This window comes from Callionymus lyra, chromosome 2 (assembly GCF_982586985.1).
Source record: "Callionymus lyra chromosome 2, fCalLyr1.hap1.1, whole genome shotgun sequence".
Taxonomy (NCBI): Eukaryota; Metazoa; Chordata; class Actinopteri; order Syngnathiformes; family Callionymidae; genus Callionymus; species Callionymus lyra.
In genome coordinates, this window is record NC_141819.1 from 28498271 (window position 1) to 28517755 (window position 19485).

The 19485-nt window shown below is 40.2% G+C and overlaps 1 protein-coding gene across 1 annotated transcript; it reads right to left on the reverse strand.

Moving 5' to 3' along the window:
• Window positions 1-179: 179 nt before the first annotated feature.
• On the reverse strand, window positions 180-18907 carry espnla (espin like a). Its single transcript, XM_087784474.1, has 11 exons — window positions 18614-18907; window positions 18132-18322; window positions 16595-16781; window positions 16353-16535; window positions 16101-16232; window positions 7246-7389; window positions 7050-7164; window positions 5723-5895; window positions 5492-5656; window positions 2135-3084; window positions 180-929 (listed from the first exon to the last, which is right to left on the reverse strand). Exons 1-11 carry the CDS (start codon window positions 18905-18907, stop codon window positions 398-400), a joined length of 3066 nt encoding a protein of 1021 aa, XP_087640600.1. The 3' UTR covers window positions 180-397.
• Window positions 18908-19485: the final 578 nt, after the last annotated feature.

A 19485-nucleotide genomic window follows, 5' to 3' on the forward strand; every position in this document is an offset into this window, starting at 1 on the left:
ACTCGGATTCCTCTCAACAAGCAATGGCCGACTCACACCTGCTGTGACACACACACAGATTCTTCTCAACAGGCCTGTGAACAAAGTTGTTTATTATTAAATGATCAACAAAGAGTGAGATTTCTAACCATTTTAACACACGATCGAGTTATTTACAGGGCTGGGCATGTTTTTTTTTTATAGCAAGGATTGAAATAGCAAATCAATATTTGAACACTTTTCTTTTTCATAAATTAACAGTGACATTTTAAAACCACAGTGATTCATGTATAAAATTTACAAAACATTGGATTCAAAAGTTTCTGGCTCGTGTTTACAAAACCATGTCTGGCTTGTTGGATTCAATGCCCAGCCCTAGAGAAGCCGCAAACTATACAAAAGTATCAAAAAGAATAAATTACTCGAAATAGAAAATTTCAGCTTCTTTCTCTTTCCAAAAAGCAAAACTGCGGTCGATGTATTTACAAATTTCTTCATTGCTAAAACTGGAGATGTCTGTTCCCTTGTAGGCCATGCTCTCGTCGGGCGTGGGCGTCTGGACGATGACTTTGGGCACCTGCCACGTCTCCGGGAGGGTCGGCTTCTCCGCTTCCACGGTGACGTCCGGAGAATTCGGAGCGTTTCCGAAGAACTTGACTTTGATGTCCTCGAAACCGTCTTTCCACTCGCGGTTCCCGGAGTCGATGTCCTGGATGACGGCCTTGTGGAAGTCTCTCACCAGCTCCCAGGGAAACGTTCCCACGTGGTCGAACACCTCGAAGCACAGCAGGTGCCTCATCTTGCGCTCGTCCACCGGCAGGTCCAGCTCCAGGATGTGGAAGTAGCCCAGCATGAAGAGGTCCAGGGTCAGCTTGTCGTATTCCACGGGGACCCCGTCCAGACGTGGGAGGAACTGCTCCGGAGAGTAGAGGGCTTGTTGCCTGTGCAGCCTGTGGAAGACAGAGCTGGTCACATTCACTCTAGAGGTATTTTTGGTTTATTTTACTGAAAATTATCAGATTTGCCATTTACACGTAACATGGAAAATACGTCACAGCATTTTTTCATTTTGCAATAAAGTTCCCTTAGTCATGTACAATTAAATCCTGCAAGGATGACTGAGGACGAGAGGATACAATTGACTCAAGTAGCTTTTATGGCTGATGTTTGGACATTAGTCTTATTTTTTAATTAATTTAACCAAAAGAAAGTGAAACAAACACAAAATGTCACTAAAATTGTTCCTGAAAATAAACATAACTGTATCGAAAATGTATCGTGTTGAATCGTGAGATCAGCGTTACTGTCCACTGTAATGATGAGATGTTTTTAAGGGGTAACTAAAAGTTCATTATTATTTATTTTTGATCAATTACATTAGTATTCATCTGCTGGTGTGGAGCTCACAAATATGAGGTAAAACGCTGCTTAAGTCAAACATTTCTACTAAGGGAGACAGAAAAGAAGAGGAAGTGTAGAGATGGAGGGATAACAGATGAGTTCAAGTGAAGAGAATGCAGGCAGGGTGGAAAGGGTAGCGGCCATTAGAAGAAAGATTAATGGGCCTGTGAAGTGAACTACAATTACCCCTGACTCTCACCAAAAGTGGTCCTGGTTTGTTACAGATGTGCACGAAGACTCGCAAGGACTCAAGCGAGTGATAAGGCTACACAATAAATAATCATTATCACATTATTACATTAAACTTGTACATTATTATTGACTACATTATTGATTATTATTGACACTACACGGCACATGAAAAAAACCTCAAATTGAACAAGACCTCTACTTGTTAGAAAATGCACCAAAGGGCTACTATGACTGTCAAAAGGTAAGATAAAAAGTTTAGTTTCACCCATTTATTTACACTTGAAGTTTGTGTGAGCGCAAATGAACTAGTAAAAAGAAAAGTTTATGTTTGAGTTGAAAGTCAGTCCCTCCTTTCCTGAATTTATGTGTGAATTAAACTAATGAAGAAAGGTTAATGACGGCTTATACCAAAACATTGTTTATTTGAAATAAAATAAATAATAAAAGTAAATGTACCTTTATAATATATCAACATGTTTTGTCCATAAAAGCTTGTTTTAATATGCATTTTGGTTTTTGAAGCTGTTTTTCCCTGATCCCGAGGTTATTGTGTTCCTCCTACCGTCGTATCTGCCTGGAGGGAACGCTGGAGATCATGCTTCTCCAGTTGCCGAGCATCTTGTTGACGGCGCTCCTCTGCTTGAAGAAGTGTCCCAAAGAGCTGTTCATCATCTTGGCCTGGTCGCTCTCCGCGCCGCTCCCACAGTGAGCCCCGGCCTTACAGCCTACTCCCGCCGCTCCCACGCTCATCTTCCTCTCCACTCCGTCCCTGGTCTTCAGGGTCACCGTGTACGCGGACTTCTTCCAGTGGCCCAGGAACAGCACCACAATGCGCTCCTTCCTCAGGCTGGTGGTCTCCTGGACGTCCGGGACGTTCTCGTCTTGGTCGATGCCGGAGTCGCTGCTGCGGTCGGTCTCTGGACTCGGGTTGAGGAGCGTCGCTGGAGTTTGTTCCTCCAGAGGTGGAGACGGACTCAGCTCGACAGCTTCTACGGGTTCTTCCGCTAACTGCGAGTTCTGGGATTCAAAATTAGACTTGAGATTCCGGACGGAGACTCCGAACTCCTGGATTTCGTTCTCTATTCTTTCTCGGCGCCCCCTAGTGGAGTTCTGTCGATGGGGCGTTTGGGAGAAGACGGTGATGAGGTCGGTGTTGGGCATCTTGCAGAAGGGCTGGTCGGTGAGGTTGGTCATGAGCAGGGACATGCTCTGGACGATGCCGGAGATGCGCCCGCACCACACGGGCAGAGGCACCTGGCTGCTGAAGTGCCTGAACTGCGTGTTGACGGTGATGTTGACGATGGGAGCCGGCAGGATGTGGCGGAGCTCCTCGGCCAGACGCGCCAGCTCCAGCTGGTAGCCCTCGCAGTTCCTCTGCATGGAGACGTTGGCGATCTGCTGCTCCAGGTAGATGAGGTCGTCCTCCGTCAGCAGCTCGCCGGAGGGACCCAGGATGGCGTTGTGGGCCTGGGAGAACCTCCAGCTGACTTTGGCATAACTGCTCCCGTTTTCCTGCAAGACAGGAAGCAGTTTAACATGGTGGACTATTAACGCTCTAGTCCGGCAGATACCTCGGCAAAGTACTATTTTATTATTTTACCGTCTTTATCATTCATCACTCATTCAACTCCTAATTGTTTATTTCCTTTTATTTTAATACCTCTTTTTTGGGAGCATTTCTTGTCTATAAACAAACATACCCTTAACAATCGACATGTTTTGGTCCATTATTCCTCTTTGATTTATATTGAAACTTCAAAACTATTTAAGATTATTTCCTGAGTTTCGTAATTAACCTTTTGATCCTTGTTAATCCAGGTTTTTCTTCTTTTTCTCAACGTTGTATTTTTTTCTTCTCCTTTTATTTCAGCTTGAAGTTAAATACATTTTACTAACCCCTGGCCAATATCACGAAGAGAAGGATTTAAATGGATTGATTTTTGTATCCCAGTTATCAGGGTTGAAGGCTACAGAATTTGTATTAATTTTTCATTTTCTAGGTTCGTGACCTAATCTATGCTTTCACAGTTGTACATTTTATTTAATTATTTAGTACATTTTGTCTGTTCTAAGGTGCTCAAAAATAATAATACTACGCTCTTAATATTTTATCTTTTTATCTCTTTGCACTTTGTTCTTTTTTTGTGCTTTTTTCTTGCTTTTATGAAACTTCTGTACCTTCTATCATCTGCTGTGAACTGGAAACCTAATTTCCCGAAGGGATTATTAAAGTCTAAAAGAGTCTGTTCGTCCGTCTTATACAATCGTAATTTATTTTCCTCTCCAAAATCATTCAGCAAGACATTTGTTTTCTATTTTCTCTGAAATTTTGAAATTAGTGATAAAGGTTTGCTAAATTTTGCATAGACTAAGCTAGCAAGTAAACCATGATGTTTAAAAAATAATTCAAGTGCAGTAAAAAAAAAAAAAAGTTCATTTTTTACAGTTATCCATAAACCAACTTGCTGAAATGTTATAAGAGTATGAATCATGGATCCTATCTAACAACCTAAAATAGCAGTTTGATCAAATAAAATTGTCCATCGTGATGCTAAAAATGAATAAACCCTTGTTGACCTTGAACTCAGGGTCAAGATGACCCATTCGCCTGAAAACAAACGTGTTCGTGGTATCCCTTGTGTGGTCTCTGGGTCAAGATCAACCACCTCCCTGGTAACGATAAGGGTTGAAAGATAATATTTATATTTACATTTACCTGCGTTTTGATTAACACAAAGAAAGTCATAAAAATCTTCAACTAACAATTTGGTCCTTCTAAATCAATCTAACACATTCATATAAGCTAGTGAAATCCAACAGACGCAAGAGGCATCACTCAGTGCACATACGTGCACTCAGCGTGTCGTTGCTGGTTGTCTCTGACATGTGCCACCCACAAAAACCTTCAGCAAGACTCTAACATGAACTCATCAGCGCCATATTTCTCTAGCGTGTGTCGCCTGGATAGAGACTAGAGTGGACTAATGCAGGGATAGAGAAGGGATTACATGACATCACTGTAGGCAACAACCAGCAAAGGCCTTAAACCCTCTTTTTTAGGCTAATAAAAGTTGAGCCGGGCCACACACTCTGGATTATCTTTCAGGATTTCACTGCACATTCCACAAGTTACTCTCGTGGTTGAGATGAGAGAAAACAACAGTTCGTAACAAGAGTCAAAAGGTGAAAAGTTTACACCATATTAAGAGTAAAAGCGACAAAAGGTGAGTTTTTTTTACTTGGTTGTAAAAAAGAAAGAGGCTGTTGTTGCATTGAAGTATAATAGTGCCTTCAGAATATTATATGTTTGAATTTAACACGTCTAAACTTTTCATTTATTTATTGTTATGTTGTTGCTGTTGTTTTCTTTAAGCATTATTTATATATATATATATATATATATATATATATATATATATATATTCTAATCTAAAAAATACATTTTCTAAAATCAATATTATTTTATTTGTAGCCACTTTAATTCAAGTAGTAAATTCAGTAAAAGAAAATTATAGTTGTCACCAATATTATAATGAATTTAAAGGGTATGAATAAAAACATATTGAATTTAGAAAATGCATTTTGGAATTATTACAATTTTAACTAATTATGTGCAGAAATATTCCTTCATTTTGGAAATATTTTAATAACATTATTATTATTAAAAAAAAAGAAGTTATTCAACAGTTATTCAATAATAAATAATACATTAAAAAAAACAATGCTTTTAAAAATAAAATTTAACAAAACTTCCATACATTTTTTTTAAAATTCAACCATTTAATATTCTGATGGCACTGATACTGTACTTTTATAGAGTAGCTTGTCTCTTAAAAAACCCCACAAAAACTCAATACTTGGATCAAACAGCACTTTGCCTGAATTAATTATTGAATCCAAAATCAAGTGTGAAGTCTACCTTCCGCCTCTGGTCCTCCTCGTCCAGGAGCCGGGCCTGCAGCTGCCGCACCATCACCTGCCTCTTCCACTCGGCGATGGGACGTCCTCGCTCGTCGTGGGTCGGCACCAGGTAATCGATGTCCGACAGGTTCGCCTCCTCGGTTGGCAGCACCACCATCTTGTTCTAGCGACAGTATCTTCTCAGTTAGTACCTGGAGGCGTCTGCAGCTGCAGCCGAGGAGGAACTCACGGCGTGTCCGGTGAAGACCCCGGTCAGTCCAGACTGCTTCAGAGAGTGAATGGACTTCATGTTGCCCAGAAGTTTACTTTCAGCGAGAACGCTGGTGTCAGGAGGCATCTTCTGCTCCGACGAGAAAGTCCGCTTACTGGCCGCTGGATGGGGCAGATTGAAGCCTTTGATCACTGCAACAAGGAAAGAAAATTAACAAACTTGAACTGTCATATTATAATATTGTAGCAGTGGATAGTCCATAATATAATAAAGAAGAGTTAGTTTTAGTAGGTTTATCTGTTCCATCAGTATTTTGAACGGTTGAATTTGATATTTGAAATGTTTCAACTTTTTATTTATTTAAATTGTTTAAGCGTTTAATTACTTTTTGATTGATGGAATTCAATAATTTGTATATTTGAAGGTTTAACTTTTTTGAGAATCAGAGAAATGTTATTGCCGGTGTTGTAAACCATAAAGAAAGATAAATAAAATAATAATAAATAAATGTATAAATGTAAAAATACATAATGTATAAATAAATAAATAAATGTCTGAATACATGTTAAAATGTCAAAATAAATAAAGACATAAATGACTTCTGGTTTTATTTTTGTTGAAGAATGGTGCTTTTCTGTATATATATATATATATATATACACACACACATAAATATACACACGTTTATTTATTTATATATTTAGTTATGTATTTATACATTATACAATTATTTATTTATTTATACACATGTCATTTATTGTCCTTCATAGTAAATACAACATATGGAATTGATTGTGGTGGCAACACAATATATAAAAATTAAATTAATAAACATAAATAAGTACAGTAAAATCAAAACTAAAAATGCAAATCAAATAAATTACCATAACATTGCATATACATAAATAACGTATAATGAATAAAACATAATTACATTTGTTTAAATACATTTACTTCTATAAAGGGTTTGATATTCTTGTACCAATAATTCAAATATTCATTTTCAAAATCTAATATCTTTTTAATTAGTATCCTTTTAAATTAAATATAAAATGTTGGTATAAAAGTGTCACCAGACAAAAGAGAAAAGAGCTACTTCAACTTTTAGCTGATCAATTTTACCTTATTCAATGACCGCAAATACAACCTTTCAAAAATAATTAAAATGATCAAAATAAAATACAAAAGAAGTTTCAACATTCAAAATGTTAAATTCAACCATTTAATATTCTCTTCGCATTGATATGTTTCCATAGGATTCATCTACATTATTCACACATTTGATGCGTTTGAATCAAGTCATAATGATTTGAGGAAGTTTTAATCTTTAGCGTGACCTTCGTACCAGATGATGCCACTTGAACCTGCTCTAATCTCTTGACGGTGCTTTTATCTGATCGGCCAGTGGAAGGAGGTCCAGCAGGATATCTGGCCTGTGGCGGCTCCTCACTCTCAGGTTTCTTGACGACAAACACACAGACGAGCAGTTCATGTAGGATTGTGTTCATCGCTGATGGGAGAACATAAGAAGCATCAACTACCTTTAAACTGTCCATGGGTTTGCATGTGTCACTCAAGGTGCCGTAATAATCTGACGGGTTACACTGCGACGACACTGCAGACTTCGTCTTCCAGTCTTCCTCCACCGCGATCACGGCCTGGATGTTGGAATCTTCTGAAGATGTCTGAGATAATAATGGAGACACAAAAGAAAAAGTCAGCATCAAAGGGCTTGATTTGATAGTTTGGTCCTCGTCAAAGTATGGCTCCGGGGCCACTTGCAGTTATTTCCTGTACGACTGCAGGCCTCATGAGTTCAGTGGGAACCTTATAGGAGAACAGCTGTAGAAATACTTTTATTTTCTGTTGAATTTGTTTCAAGTTTGTGTTAAAACTCTAAATTATTTCCATTTTTTTTCTATTATTTTTGTAATATCTCACAAGATATGTTTTGGTGGGATGCCATCTGATAAGTCGTCAGTTTTAATAAATAAAAGTAAAATAATTGAAAGGTATTTTAATATATATATTTTACGAAAATGTTATATAAAGTGGGACAAAGAATAGAGGATTACATTTTTGTATTTTTTATAAGTGGATTTTTTTGTTTCATCTGGATCTAGGAATGTTTTGACGTTTTGGTCATTCAGTCGTATGGCTTCAAACTGCTGCTGCTGCTGCTGCTGCTGCTACTCATACAACAATGTCTCTTTAGAAATTGTTAAAAATAAGCACCAAGTTGAATCAGAAAAAAAACAAATCTACTTTTAAGGGAATATAGTGCAAAAAGTTTTCATAGGATCTTAACTGGCTGTGATCTTTCCTCCCGTGGTTCTACCACTCCAAATGGATTTTGCGTTATTGCCCTGATAGGTTGTGTAGAGGTTAAGAATCTAAAATGTTTTATTTCTCTTTTACTTTTTCTGAACTAATCCAAAACCTTAAATAAACTATTTTTAAAAAAAGATGTGAAACAAGCTTCACGGCAGATTTCTGAGAAGTTTCAGTGCTAATTTAATTTATTTTTTATATATATATATGTAATATATGGACTCATAAATGTTGAGGTTCATTCTAAAAACTAATGACGGAATATAAAAACATATCTTTAACAAGGAGTACATTGAGAATAATCAACTTATTTATCAATTTGTAGTCAGAAGAATATAACAGATGTGGACCGAAACTCCAGGTTTCTAAAGACACGCACGTTTTTCAGCACATTTCTTAGAACCATCCGGACCTTCCTTGGGACTTTTTTATAGCTCTTTTACAAACGTGTTGATCATACATTACTTTCAATCCGCGTGTCCGGCATTCGCACACAGTATCATCTAAATATGTGAAGCAACATGTGTACTCCTTGTGCAACCTCACTTCTCATGAGGCTTTTTTTTTTTTTTCGAGGGTCAACTTGAGGTCTGCAACATGGAAGTATTCAGGAACATCTGGTCCAGATAAAATACAGTAATGTCACACACGTCATGCACAAACAAAACTGTTATTATTCCACGTTGTTTTGCGTGACAAACCTAAAGGCGCTCGTGTGACCTTGACACCTGATTGTTATTTCTTCAGGAAACGGCTAAACAACAACAGTGTCAGCATCTGTTTTGTTTGGGATGGTGGCTAAACATCAGATCGACCACAAACGTATATGAAAGCAAACCAAGTCTCTCAGGAGGACGTGTTCCTCTGCAGAAATATGCTTGTGGGTTAGTACAGCCATGAACTCCGACCTCACTCTTGCACCCGCCCGCACTTGGAAATGTGTACATAACAAAGTCAGCTAGCTTGAGATCATTTGGAAGGAAACGCAGGCTTTTGTTTTGGAAGGAACGGTTCCAGAAAAGATGCTTAATAGTCAGTTGTGTACTCATAACAAGAGAGGCGTTGTTTTAAAATCACGAGTGAGGTCACAGAGGTCATGTGTTGTTAGGAGAGTCAGAGCAACCGAGGTGAGTTGAGTTTTGAGCCGTAAGCTTCTGTCTTTTTTGTTTTTGAACAAGTTATCGAGTCCAGTAGGAACATCTGTCACGGCCCTCAAAAAGCAGTACCACTACCTAAACTCCCGTAATGCACTGCAACAATTCAAGCAAAAGTCTAAAGGTTTTCCCTGAAGGAGAACTTTGACCATTTTAAATCAAACACCCAACCACAGACTGTTAGTTAGACTGGGAGTTAAATACACTTCCACAACACTAACAATATAAATAAATAAAGAAGCACAGATGCAGAAGGTCTCTATAAACCCTGCACACACTCTTCCTTCTGGGAAGAGGTTATGGTGCATCTGTAGCAGAACCACCAAAGATATTCAACTTCATTTTAAAGACAAAAATGAAAGCTACTACTTATGTTCTTTTGCTATATTTTTGGCTGGAATGTTCATTTAAAAACAAAATTTAACTATGTATACGAAAGAGAGGTTAAGGGGATCATGATGGAGAAGATCTTCTAAAAAAAAGGCCTCAAAGGTCAACTAATGTGTTGATGTAAGTGTGTCTAATAGATCTAGGACCTCTATTGTACACATCAGTATGTGTCTGTTTGTACAAAACTTTATTTTCATTGAAATATTTACATTACAAAATGTACTTGCCGCATCCACTAGAAAAGGGCTTTGTTTTTCTGAAAATCAAATCTTGTTAACCATAGCCACGCCCACTCTGCTGTGATTGGACAAGCATCAAAGTGTCATGATTCCCGGAAGTGTCCACCTCCAAGGGACTTGTTGTAAGTTGAAGACCATTATTACATCATAACTCCGCTCTCGTAACCTATTGTTCGCCGACATGTCAGAAGGGGGAGAACTTTATAAAGTAATAAGTTCAAAACATCGTAATGATGAAGGACTTGCATCAGTCATGGGAGTTTGGTTTTCACATTTGTTGCCATTTAAAAACCATGAAAGATGTAATATGAACATCTTAAGACAAGATAACTGGCTCATTATAAAAAGGCTCTAAAACATTGGTATGCAATTTTACACATTTTCTACAATCTCCCCATTTAAAAAAGGTAAAAGGTTAGCCATCAGTTCAAGTGTGTAACATTTGTCTGTTGATATACAAGCAAGTCAAAAGAGTAACGACGACATGATGTGACAAAAAAAATGTGAGTAAATAGGTGATAATGTTGTGTATTTTTAAGTTTATAATCTCTTGAAATTGAGCTAAAGAAAAAGGTGAAAAGTCAAAAAAACTAAGCCATCTATATCTAGTGACCTCAGGCTCAGGATACAAGGTTAAACAAGGAGAGAGGAGCGAGAGAGGATCCCAAATATATTTGGACAAATTGAGGACACTTCAGAATGAAAAGATCCTCAGCAACCTTGACTCAACACGACACCCCTTCACAAAGGGCGTCGGATGTATGGAAACATTTACGTCCCCATTTTTTTTTAATGAACCTGTATTGTCTTAATGTGCTCCGTTTCAAATGCAAGCTCTCCAAGGACACTATTAGCCAGAACATCAAAGACCCGGCAGCATGCTGTTGCCGTGCTTCATGTCCATGAGGTGGTCTCTCCCATTTCCTCTCACACGGCACTTTGATGTGAGCGAGCGCCAAATCTGCTGTGACACTGCTCAGGCTGATGAAAAAGAAAGAAGAGGGGAAAAAAAACAAAGCTTCCCCGAAGTTGTGCAATCCATAAATAGACAAACAGAGGGCTGGGAAAAGAGAGGCTGATTCCTCGGTGACCCCTCTGGTAATGGTTCAATGTCCTAAACGCTACAGTGGACAAGTGTGTGTGTGTGTGTGTGTTTAATTAGTCCCAGTGGCCAGAACATTTGGTTTTCATCAACACCCCCTACGGTTGCCACGCAGATATAGACAGTGCCATTAAAAAAAAAAAAAAAAAAGCCTGGATCCCTTTATCAAAATCGGGATCAGGAGCCAAGAGTTAAGAAACAGCTACTCAGCCGGGTCTTATTGACATGCAGCAACAGTAAACCCTGGTCCCCGCGGGTCGGGCTCTATGAGAGTTTCACTATTTCAGAACACACGGTGTGTATTTAAGGAACATGTCTTGTAATTCTATGCTCTGGAATCAATCATTAAAACAACCTGTTTCCATGTGAAATATCCACGTTCCTGGTGATAAATTGCAACCTGGAATGTATACAGTTGGGTGGACGCTACGCACAGAACGCTATAGTGTAAATACATGTCCACTCACATGTGAAAATACTCTCAGCTTTTTTTTTTGTAAGGCTAATAAATGAAAAGCAACAGACCCCGGTCGCTCCTCCGAGTCATCGCATCCACAACGCAATTGTTACGGGTAAAATACATCAAGTACTAGATTGGGGAATAACTTCCAAGAACAGAGCACGGCGAGAAGACTTGTGTTATTACTTCAAATCAACAATAGGAAAAGGTATTAAGCTCATAATGAGAGACGCGACTCTGGGGTATTAGTCATGCTGACCGTAAGTGGCCATAACTGTTGGACAACACTGCCAAACCTCCTTCTAACAAGCCGTTCCCCAGTAACAAGACCATTTCAAAAAAAAAAAAGTCAGAACTAGAAGATATGAAGTGATATGTCACTGACCTGTCAGACGCGCTGCTACACCTGCACTGTGCAGACGATCTCTGAGGCAGAGTCCGTTTCACCCATGTGATGCTATCCAATGATCAGCCACCGTTTGTTTCACACCGGCGTCCGCATCTCCGCCGGTGGCCGACGGGGCCATAAACAATAAACAGATTGAGGGGAATGCGGGTTAATAATTCAAGGGAAGGATAGGATGGCCGCCCATGTCAGGAAACGTGTGGACAAACCGACGCTTTCGCACAAAGTCAGGTATCAAGAGGAAATCCTCAAAGACAGAGAGAGAGAAGTCTCATCCAAGCGCTTTCAGTTGATTTTTTTTCCACTTCGCGACATGTTCATCCAAAGCTTCGACGCCACCCGAGTGAGAGGATTGGTTGAAACGTGACATCGGAAACACAATGCGACACCCGGGGCCTGAACAGGTGACTGTTAATTTGGAAAAGGTTACCGAGAGTGGAGTTAAGTTCCGAGCCGATATGGAATAATTCAACCACGCAGTCGACATATTGCGAATGGGCTTTTTAAGTTGACAAGTGCGTTTATGGTGTTTTGAGGAATTTGGATATAGAAGAAGAGTCATAACTTCACACCAGATACCATAACATTATGCTATCTATGGGTCATTTGAGGACAAGACTCAATGTGGCACCAATATCCAGGTAAGTCCTACACTTGACTCAAATCAGTGCATGAGTTAGTACAGGTTCTTGGACGTCCAAGGAAGACTCTATGAAATGTTTACCTCCCACTGGACACTTTCATATCCACCATCAGTATTCCATGAAAATCAAAGATAGAGAAGTACTTGTCAATTAATCAATAGTCTCCTTATTCCCCGGAGGATAAAAAGAAGAACTTGTAAGATTAACCCTTTCATGCACAGTGAACAGTAGTGATGGGTTGATACAGTAGTGTGTCATAATACAGCGTTAATTTTGAAAGGTCACTAGATGGCACTATAATCTACTAAATCAATGAAATCTAGCATTTAAAAGTACATATTATCAAGCTCCAGTGCCATTTAGTGGCCCTTAAATACGCTGTTTCATGAGGCTTCATCAACCCATCACTCGTGTTCAGCTACTCAAAAAGTATGTCTAAATATCAAAGTTGTGCTTTAGCCAAAATAGAGGTCAAAAAGTCAAAGGCAAGATGGCCGACAGAGGAGATGTGGTGCAGCAATTGGAAGGAATATTTTCTTTCCTTCCATCCTAGAAGACTCCCTGTGTTTAAATATACATTACAATGAATGTCATGCTTAAGGATTGATAGTAAAATCAAGAAGTGAACGAAGTTTCTATTATTAATTTAAGGGACATTTTTTGTTCTACTGCGTGACTGATAGCCTTGAGTTGAAAATTCAAGTTTAAAATATACTAAATATTATACTGAAGCCCCCAAAGTTTTGTATTGAGTCGAAACTACAGAGCCTTGAGATGCAGATGAAGATTTGTGGATTCATACATAAGGCGCAGTGACGATTTTTGAGAAAATAAAAATGTTTTAAGTTTGCCTTATAGACAGAAAAATACATCAGGTTTATAAGACGCCAACTGTTGTTCAAGTGCAGTAAACAGGAAGGTGAACTGCCCTCAGGATGCCCCTGTCAATTTGGGTCACTGCTCGGACATGAGATGATGTGACCGACACCAAGACGGATGGATGGCGTGATCCGTTACATGTTTTACAAATGTAAACTCCAAAAGTAACTAAAGTAACTAAAGCAAAAAAAAGCTCATCTGCCTAAAAGCCATCCTGGAAAATGTCGACTTATTTCTCCTGAAACGAATGCACAGACTTGGCCTTGATTTAGGAAACGGGACACGTGTCGTCCAGAAGTGAGAATCATCGCACTTGGTCTGTGGAAAGAACAAAAAAAAAAACATGGCAACCAATCAAATGCGTGTTTGTGGCCCGGTGACATCCTGCGAGTCCAAAGAGGGATAGAGTTGCCAGTTCCAGGCATCAGAATGGTGAAAACACTGAAACTCAAGCTCGTGGATCTCATAACAGACTCGGCCTCTGGGCATTCCACCTGAGCCCCTGGAAAAAGGTAACCGATCCGGTCTTTCGCTGGCGGCGGCTCCGGCCGGGTTCGTCGACGCCGCCGCGGCTCCTGTGCTAATTAACCATCCATTGTTGATGGCGGGATTATTGCTGAAGCCGATCTGAGCGGCCACGCCTCGCCGGCTCTCTATCATCGTCCTCTTCATTTATGAGTGCTGCTCTTCGCCGCTGACTTATTCATGGCCGGAGAGCTTTCGTTACTCTGCGGCGTGCGTCGCAGTGGCGTCTGCCAGCGAGTCAAGTGCGAGGCGGAGGCGGCGGTTAAAAAACTCGAGGTTCAGGTGGACAGCTGCGGGGCCGGAGGGCGCAGCAAGTGTGTTGACAGAGGGCTCCCCAAAGACTCTTTTAGCCCGAGACATTCTGTTTCCTTTAAAAAGTCCACTTCTCATGCTCACATGTCAGCAAGTCCCAACTGAGAAGCTCCAAACTTGATTCATATGTTTCCATTCTTAAGCAAACAAATGAATCAATATTACAAAAGGCATTAGGAGAGGCGTAGGCAGGACACGCTCTTCTGATGGAAAAGGGGTCAGAGAGGCACAAACAAAAGGTGTTGACGCTCAAATAAAGTCAATAAAGGCTCTCCACTCCAAACAAAAGAGGTCATCTCAGCGATGAGCTGAAAAACAAGTCACTCACGGCACGAACAACAAACACACCCAACCCAGTGTCATCTCCACGGAGACCAACGGCCCGAAAGGAGGGGAATCCGTGTCACGCATTAGGACGAGCGTTAAGAGTAATTGCCGACAACTCGGTGACCGGCCACAAACGCTGGATCATTATTGACAAGTACAAGTGCACTGACAGCTAAAGTGACGACACGTGTGTGGTCATCAAGTCTCCTCGGTGGGTGGGAGAGATTTGGCTGCAAAAAAGGAACTCAAAGTTGACGAATGGAAACTTGGCAAGAGGAAAGATTTGAGAATTTCTTGACGGGGGCCATGTGTTGTTGGCAAATGGATTTTTTGTATAGGGAAGTGCTTCGCTACTTAAAGTCCAGCCCAAAACATTAGTATCTTAGAAAGATAAGTTATTTAAGGTCCAGTTATTTAAGGTCCAGTAACAACACAACAGCAGAAACAACAGTGGACTGTGGATAATACGATTAATATGTTTTAAAAATCAAATAATATAATAAATATAAAGAAATAATGACACATACAATTGTTCGTATGATTTTTAATTTGTATGCCAATTAAGATGTTTGAAATGAAGGTGTATTTATATAGAAAATAACAGTGACAAAATAAAGAGGTTTCAAAGCAGTAAATGAATGCCATCAGATTAAAATTAAATGTTTTTTTGTTAAGAATTTCTTCCTTTTTTTTCAATACCTAAGTTCAATGATTTCTATATTCAAAGGTTGTATTTTCTTTCCTTTTTTAATAATTAAATTTAAAAATATAATATTAAAAAAAAATGTTTTAGACCTTGACCAGAGGTCCGAAAAAACTGTTAATCACCCTGATCAAGAGATAAGACAAGGGTTTAAAAACATTTTTACACATAAAGTTTCATATTCTTATATTCAATAATAAATACATCTAAATTCCATATTTTTGAATTCATAGCCTTTTAACAGTTATAATATAATATTAATATAAAAAAGTTGGGAAACTAATTGCCACCAGACTGTTTTTGAAACTCTATGTGGGAATAAAAATGTAATTTATTTATAAACTGCAATTTATTAATTTAATTAAAAAATATATAAAAAATTCACCTTTTCAATATATAAACTATTGATTTAAATTTTTAAATAAAAGATAAACCTCTCAATATAGAAATTATCGTATTCAATTATTAAAAGAAAAAGTAAAATAATTCAACATTTCCAATCTTAAATTAAGTGATTCAATAATCGAATGACACTAACATAGTTCCATACAACACCAACTTCATCTCATAACACGAGAAACAATCTCTTCAAAGCACAAACATCCACCTGTTTCAACAGATTCCTTCCCATCTTCATGTTCCAAATTCATCTTTGTTCAACGTTTTTTATTGTTGGTATGAAATCAACATTTACTGCAGGAAATTAAGTTCAAATTCGGCTTTGGTTTGAAGTCTAAAACACAAAATTAAAGCTCTGGAGGGCCTCATAATGTGACTGGCGGGGCCCGATATGGCCTTAAATTAGACACGTCTCAAACAGTACAATTGGATTGAGGAGGTGGTTTGGAGCGTTTTAAAGTTACTCATAATTCTGTTACGGTAACTAGCAGTGCTGAGGAGAAAAGGGAATATAAAAAAGCTTACATGTTTCTCCATGGCACGGAGATACTTGGCACATTCATGGTGACCGTTGTAATCGGCCAAGTCTGCAGCAGTGAAGCCGTCAATATCTTTGTCTGAAGGGTCCGCTCCACTTCCCAGCAAGACTGTGCAGCACTGAGAGAACATGTGGGACCAAGAAAAACAAGTATGAGACACAAACCTATGATTAAAGTGATTGATGCGACTCGCTCAGGTGGTCGTGATACACACACTTGTCAAAAGACCTGGTCTCACCTCCAGCTCTCCGTTCTCAGCAGCATCATGGAGCGGGGTCCCACCCCAGTAATCCTTGATGACCTTTGCTCCGTTGTGAAGCATCCACTCCAAGATACAATAGTGCCCCCTACTGGCGGCAAAATGCAAAGGGGTAGCTCCTTCCCTGTCCTGGCAGGACGGGTTAATTTCAGTGGCGCTCACCTGCAACAAACTAACCGTCAAGACTGGAAACTTATGGAGGTGTTTGTTTTTGCACTGACCAGTAAGACCACGACAGCCTGGTGACCCATGTGTGCAGCGGCATGCAGGCAGGTCATACCGTCATGGGCCCGGAGCTGCACCTCGGAACCACAGTCCTTCACAAGGTACTCCACCAGATAGAGGTGTCCCTCCTGGCAGGCCAGGTACAGAGGGGTCGCCCCCGTTCCTGTCTGACGGTTCACACACCTGTGGACACGGAGGAAACATCATCAACCAATAATACTACGTGACTTCTCTCAATTATTAAAGTACGTTTAAGGATCAAATAATAAAATCACTCAAGAAAGTCTATAACAAGAACTTCTGTACATTTCTACAGATTTTCGAAACTAAAGTGTTTTATAAATCAAGTTTTTTATTATTAATATTCTGAAAGTAAACATGGATTCTAAGATGTTTCAATGTTTAACAATGTGGCGTTCAGTGTACTTCAACCCGGTTCGATTGTATTCACGTTGACCTGTGATTGATCGTTGCTGTCCATCTATAATTCACAGGTAACCGCTGGTCACGTGACCTGAGCTTGTCAGACATCATACGGTAAGTAACTATCCTGCTCCACCGTAGTGAGAAGATAAGACACGAGCATGACCTTCTTCATGTTTAAGATTCGTGAAGCACCTCTCATCTCTCCATTTTTAACCTCTGACACGGAGTACAATATTTCTCTCTCTAAAAAAATATAAATAAACAAACTGAAAACACTTTCACCACATTTTTCCAATGTTTGTGTTTTGGTGATAAGAGTAATTGTGCCAGTTTTTATCTTCTTGAGAAAACTGTAGCAAGTACTACTTTCCAAAATTCTGCATTAACACTTATGTTATCTCTGGGTCAGACAACACAAGGGATTGCTCAAACACATTTTTTCCCGGGCCTCCGGGCCACCTTGACCCTGAGATAACGCAATGGTTAAACTAACAAAATAACTAAAAAAAAAACCTGGATATATGAACCAATAGGAATGTGCTTTATTTGAACTATCACAATCACACTATCACTCCCAGCAAATTAAACAATAAATACCTGAATGGATCTTAAATGTCACTGTATGTAATGATGAGCATTAGTCAAGGTGGTCATAATGTTACGGCTCTTTGTGCTTTTAAATTATCAATGAAAAAAAGCGTAAAAGAAATAATCATTTTTAAGTTTAGGATGTTTATACTATACAAGTATGTGTTCATGAGTCGAGATAATTTGATTTATTTTTAAATAAAACCCACAAGGTCTGGAAGTGAAGCGTCAAACTCAATCACACAAGGGGCCAAAATATATAAAACCATCAAATTAGCGGAACAAAAAATAAAAAAGTATATTTAGCAAACTAACAGAAGGTATTAGTGTTAATTGGATTGTGATATTGTCTTAAGAATAAGTTGTTATCTCTTGCCTTACTCTGTTACTGATTAAATGCATCCAATTTTCTGTAAATAAGACACATTTAGTCAAAGAAATCTTGCTGTTAATCTAGACTAAAGAACGTCTTTAAAGAAGCATTGATGAAGATGTTGTTGGTCACAGTGCTGGACTCACTCGGGCTTGTGTCGAACTAGCATTTGTAAACAGGTGAGATCCCCGTTCGCCGCCGCATAGTGAGCGGGCACGGCTCCGCAGTCGGTTTGGATTTCTGGGTCACACCCGACGGAGAGCAGCCAACTCATCACTCGCTCGCAGCTGAACCGAGCGGCGAGGTGAAGCGCCGTGGCTCCGGCGGCGTCCCGATCCTTTCAACACAGCAAACATGAGCCGCTTTGATAACAAAGACACGGTTATGTGAACTCAACGACTGCATTTTTTCCTTCGAATCGTACAGTCAGTGTGCCGAGTTCAGGGGGTAACCACCTCCTCCTCCTCCTGCATCTGGACGTGATTATCCTTTCTATATTATACAGGGGGTACCATGTAAGTGAACACCAGATGATGTCATGTTCTAGTATCTGTACTGCATCAGCATAAACCGCAGCAGAATCGACGGCACGCTCTCGATTCACACTTTATGTTGTGGATGAACGTACCTCGGCGTTGCAGCCTCCTTCCTCCACCAGCCACCGCAGCTCCCGGATGTTGCCGGTGGCGGCGGCATCGTGTGCCGGGGTGGCTCTGTTGAAGGCCCTGGCGTCGGCGGGCAGGCCCAGCTCCCCCACCAGGAACTGCAGACACTCGGAGCGCCCGCATCTGGCGGCGTGGTGCAGTGGGCCGGCTCCCTGGGCGTCAGCGACGGCGGCGGAGAGGTGACCCGAGGACGCCAGTGACCTCAAGGTCGCCAGGTCGCCGGCCCGAGCTGCTTGGATGGCCAGATGAAGCACCATGGCTGCTCTGGACAAGCATGTTACTGTAGTGGTCCTGGCAGTGAGGACACTTCGCTCTCATACAATAACTAAAAACTCTTTCGGAGAGCCTCGTCTCCCCGAGCCAGGAAAGTGACACCCGAGCGGCGGCCAGCTGGCCGGCGGGGCGCTTTCGCGAGGAAAGAGGGGGGCAAAGCCAATGAGATAGAAATGTAATGAAAGACGAGCGGAGGCGAGAGCGCTCGTGGCCTCCTGGTCGCCTTTGTGTGGCAGCGACCATATGTTGGCAGCGCGCTTCACTGGAGACGAGGGAGCCGAGGCGGCACGGAAACTTCAGTAATGGGAGAAGTCCGTGCCAGGACCTGGACTCGCTTCTTTTTTTTAAGCAACTATTTAAAAAATTCATCCTGCAACAGATGAAGCACGTTTTTATTGGCTCATATCTCCAGCTTTTATTTTATTATTTTGCTATTTCAAACCTTGTGTTATCTATGGGTTGAAGGTGACCCGGAGGCTGGAAAATAAATGTGTTTGAGGTATCCCTTGTGTTAAACGTATAAGGGTTGATGCAGAATTTTTTAAAGTAGGACTTGCCAAAG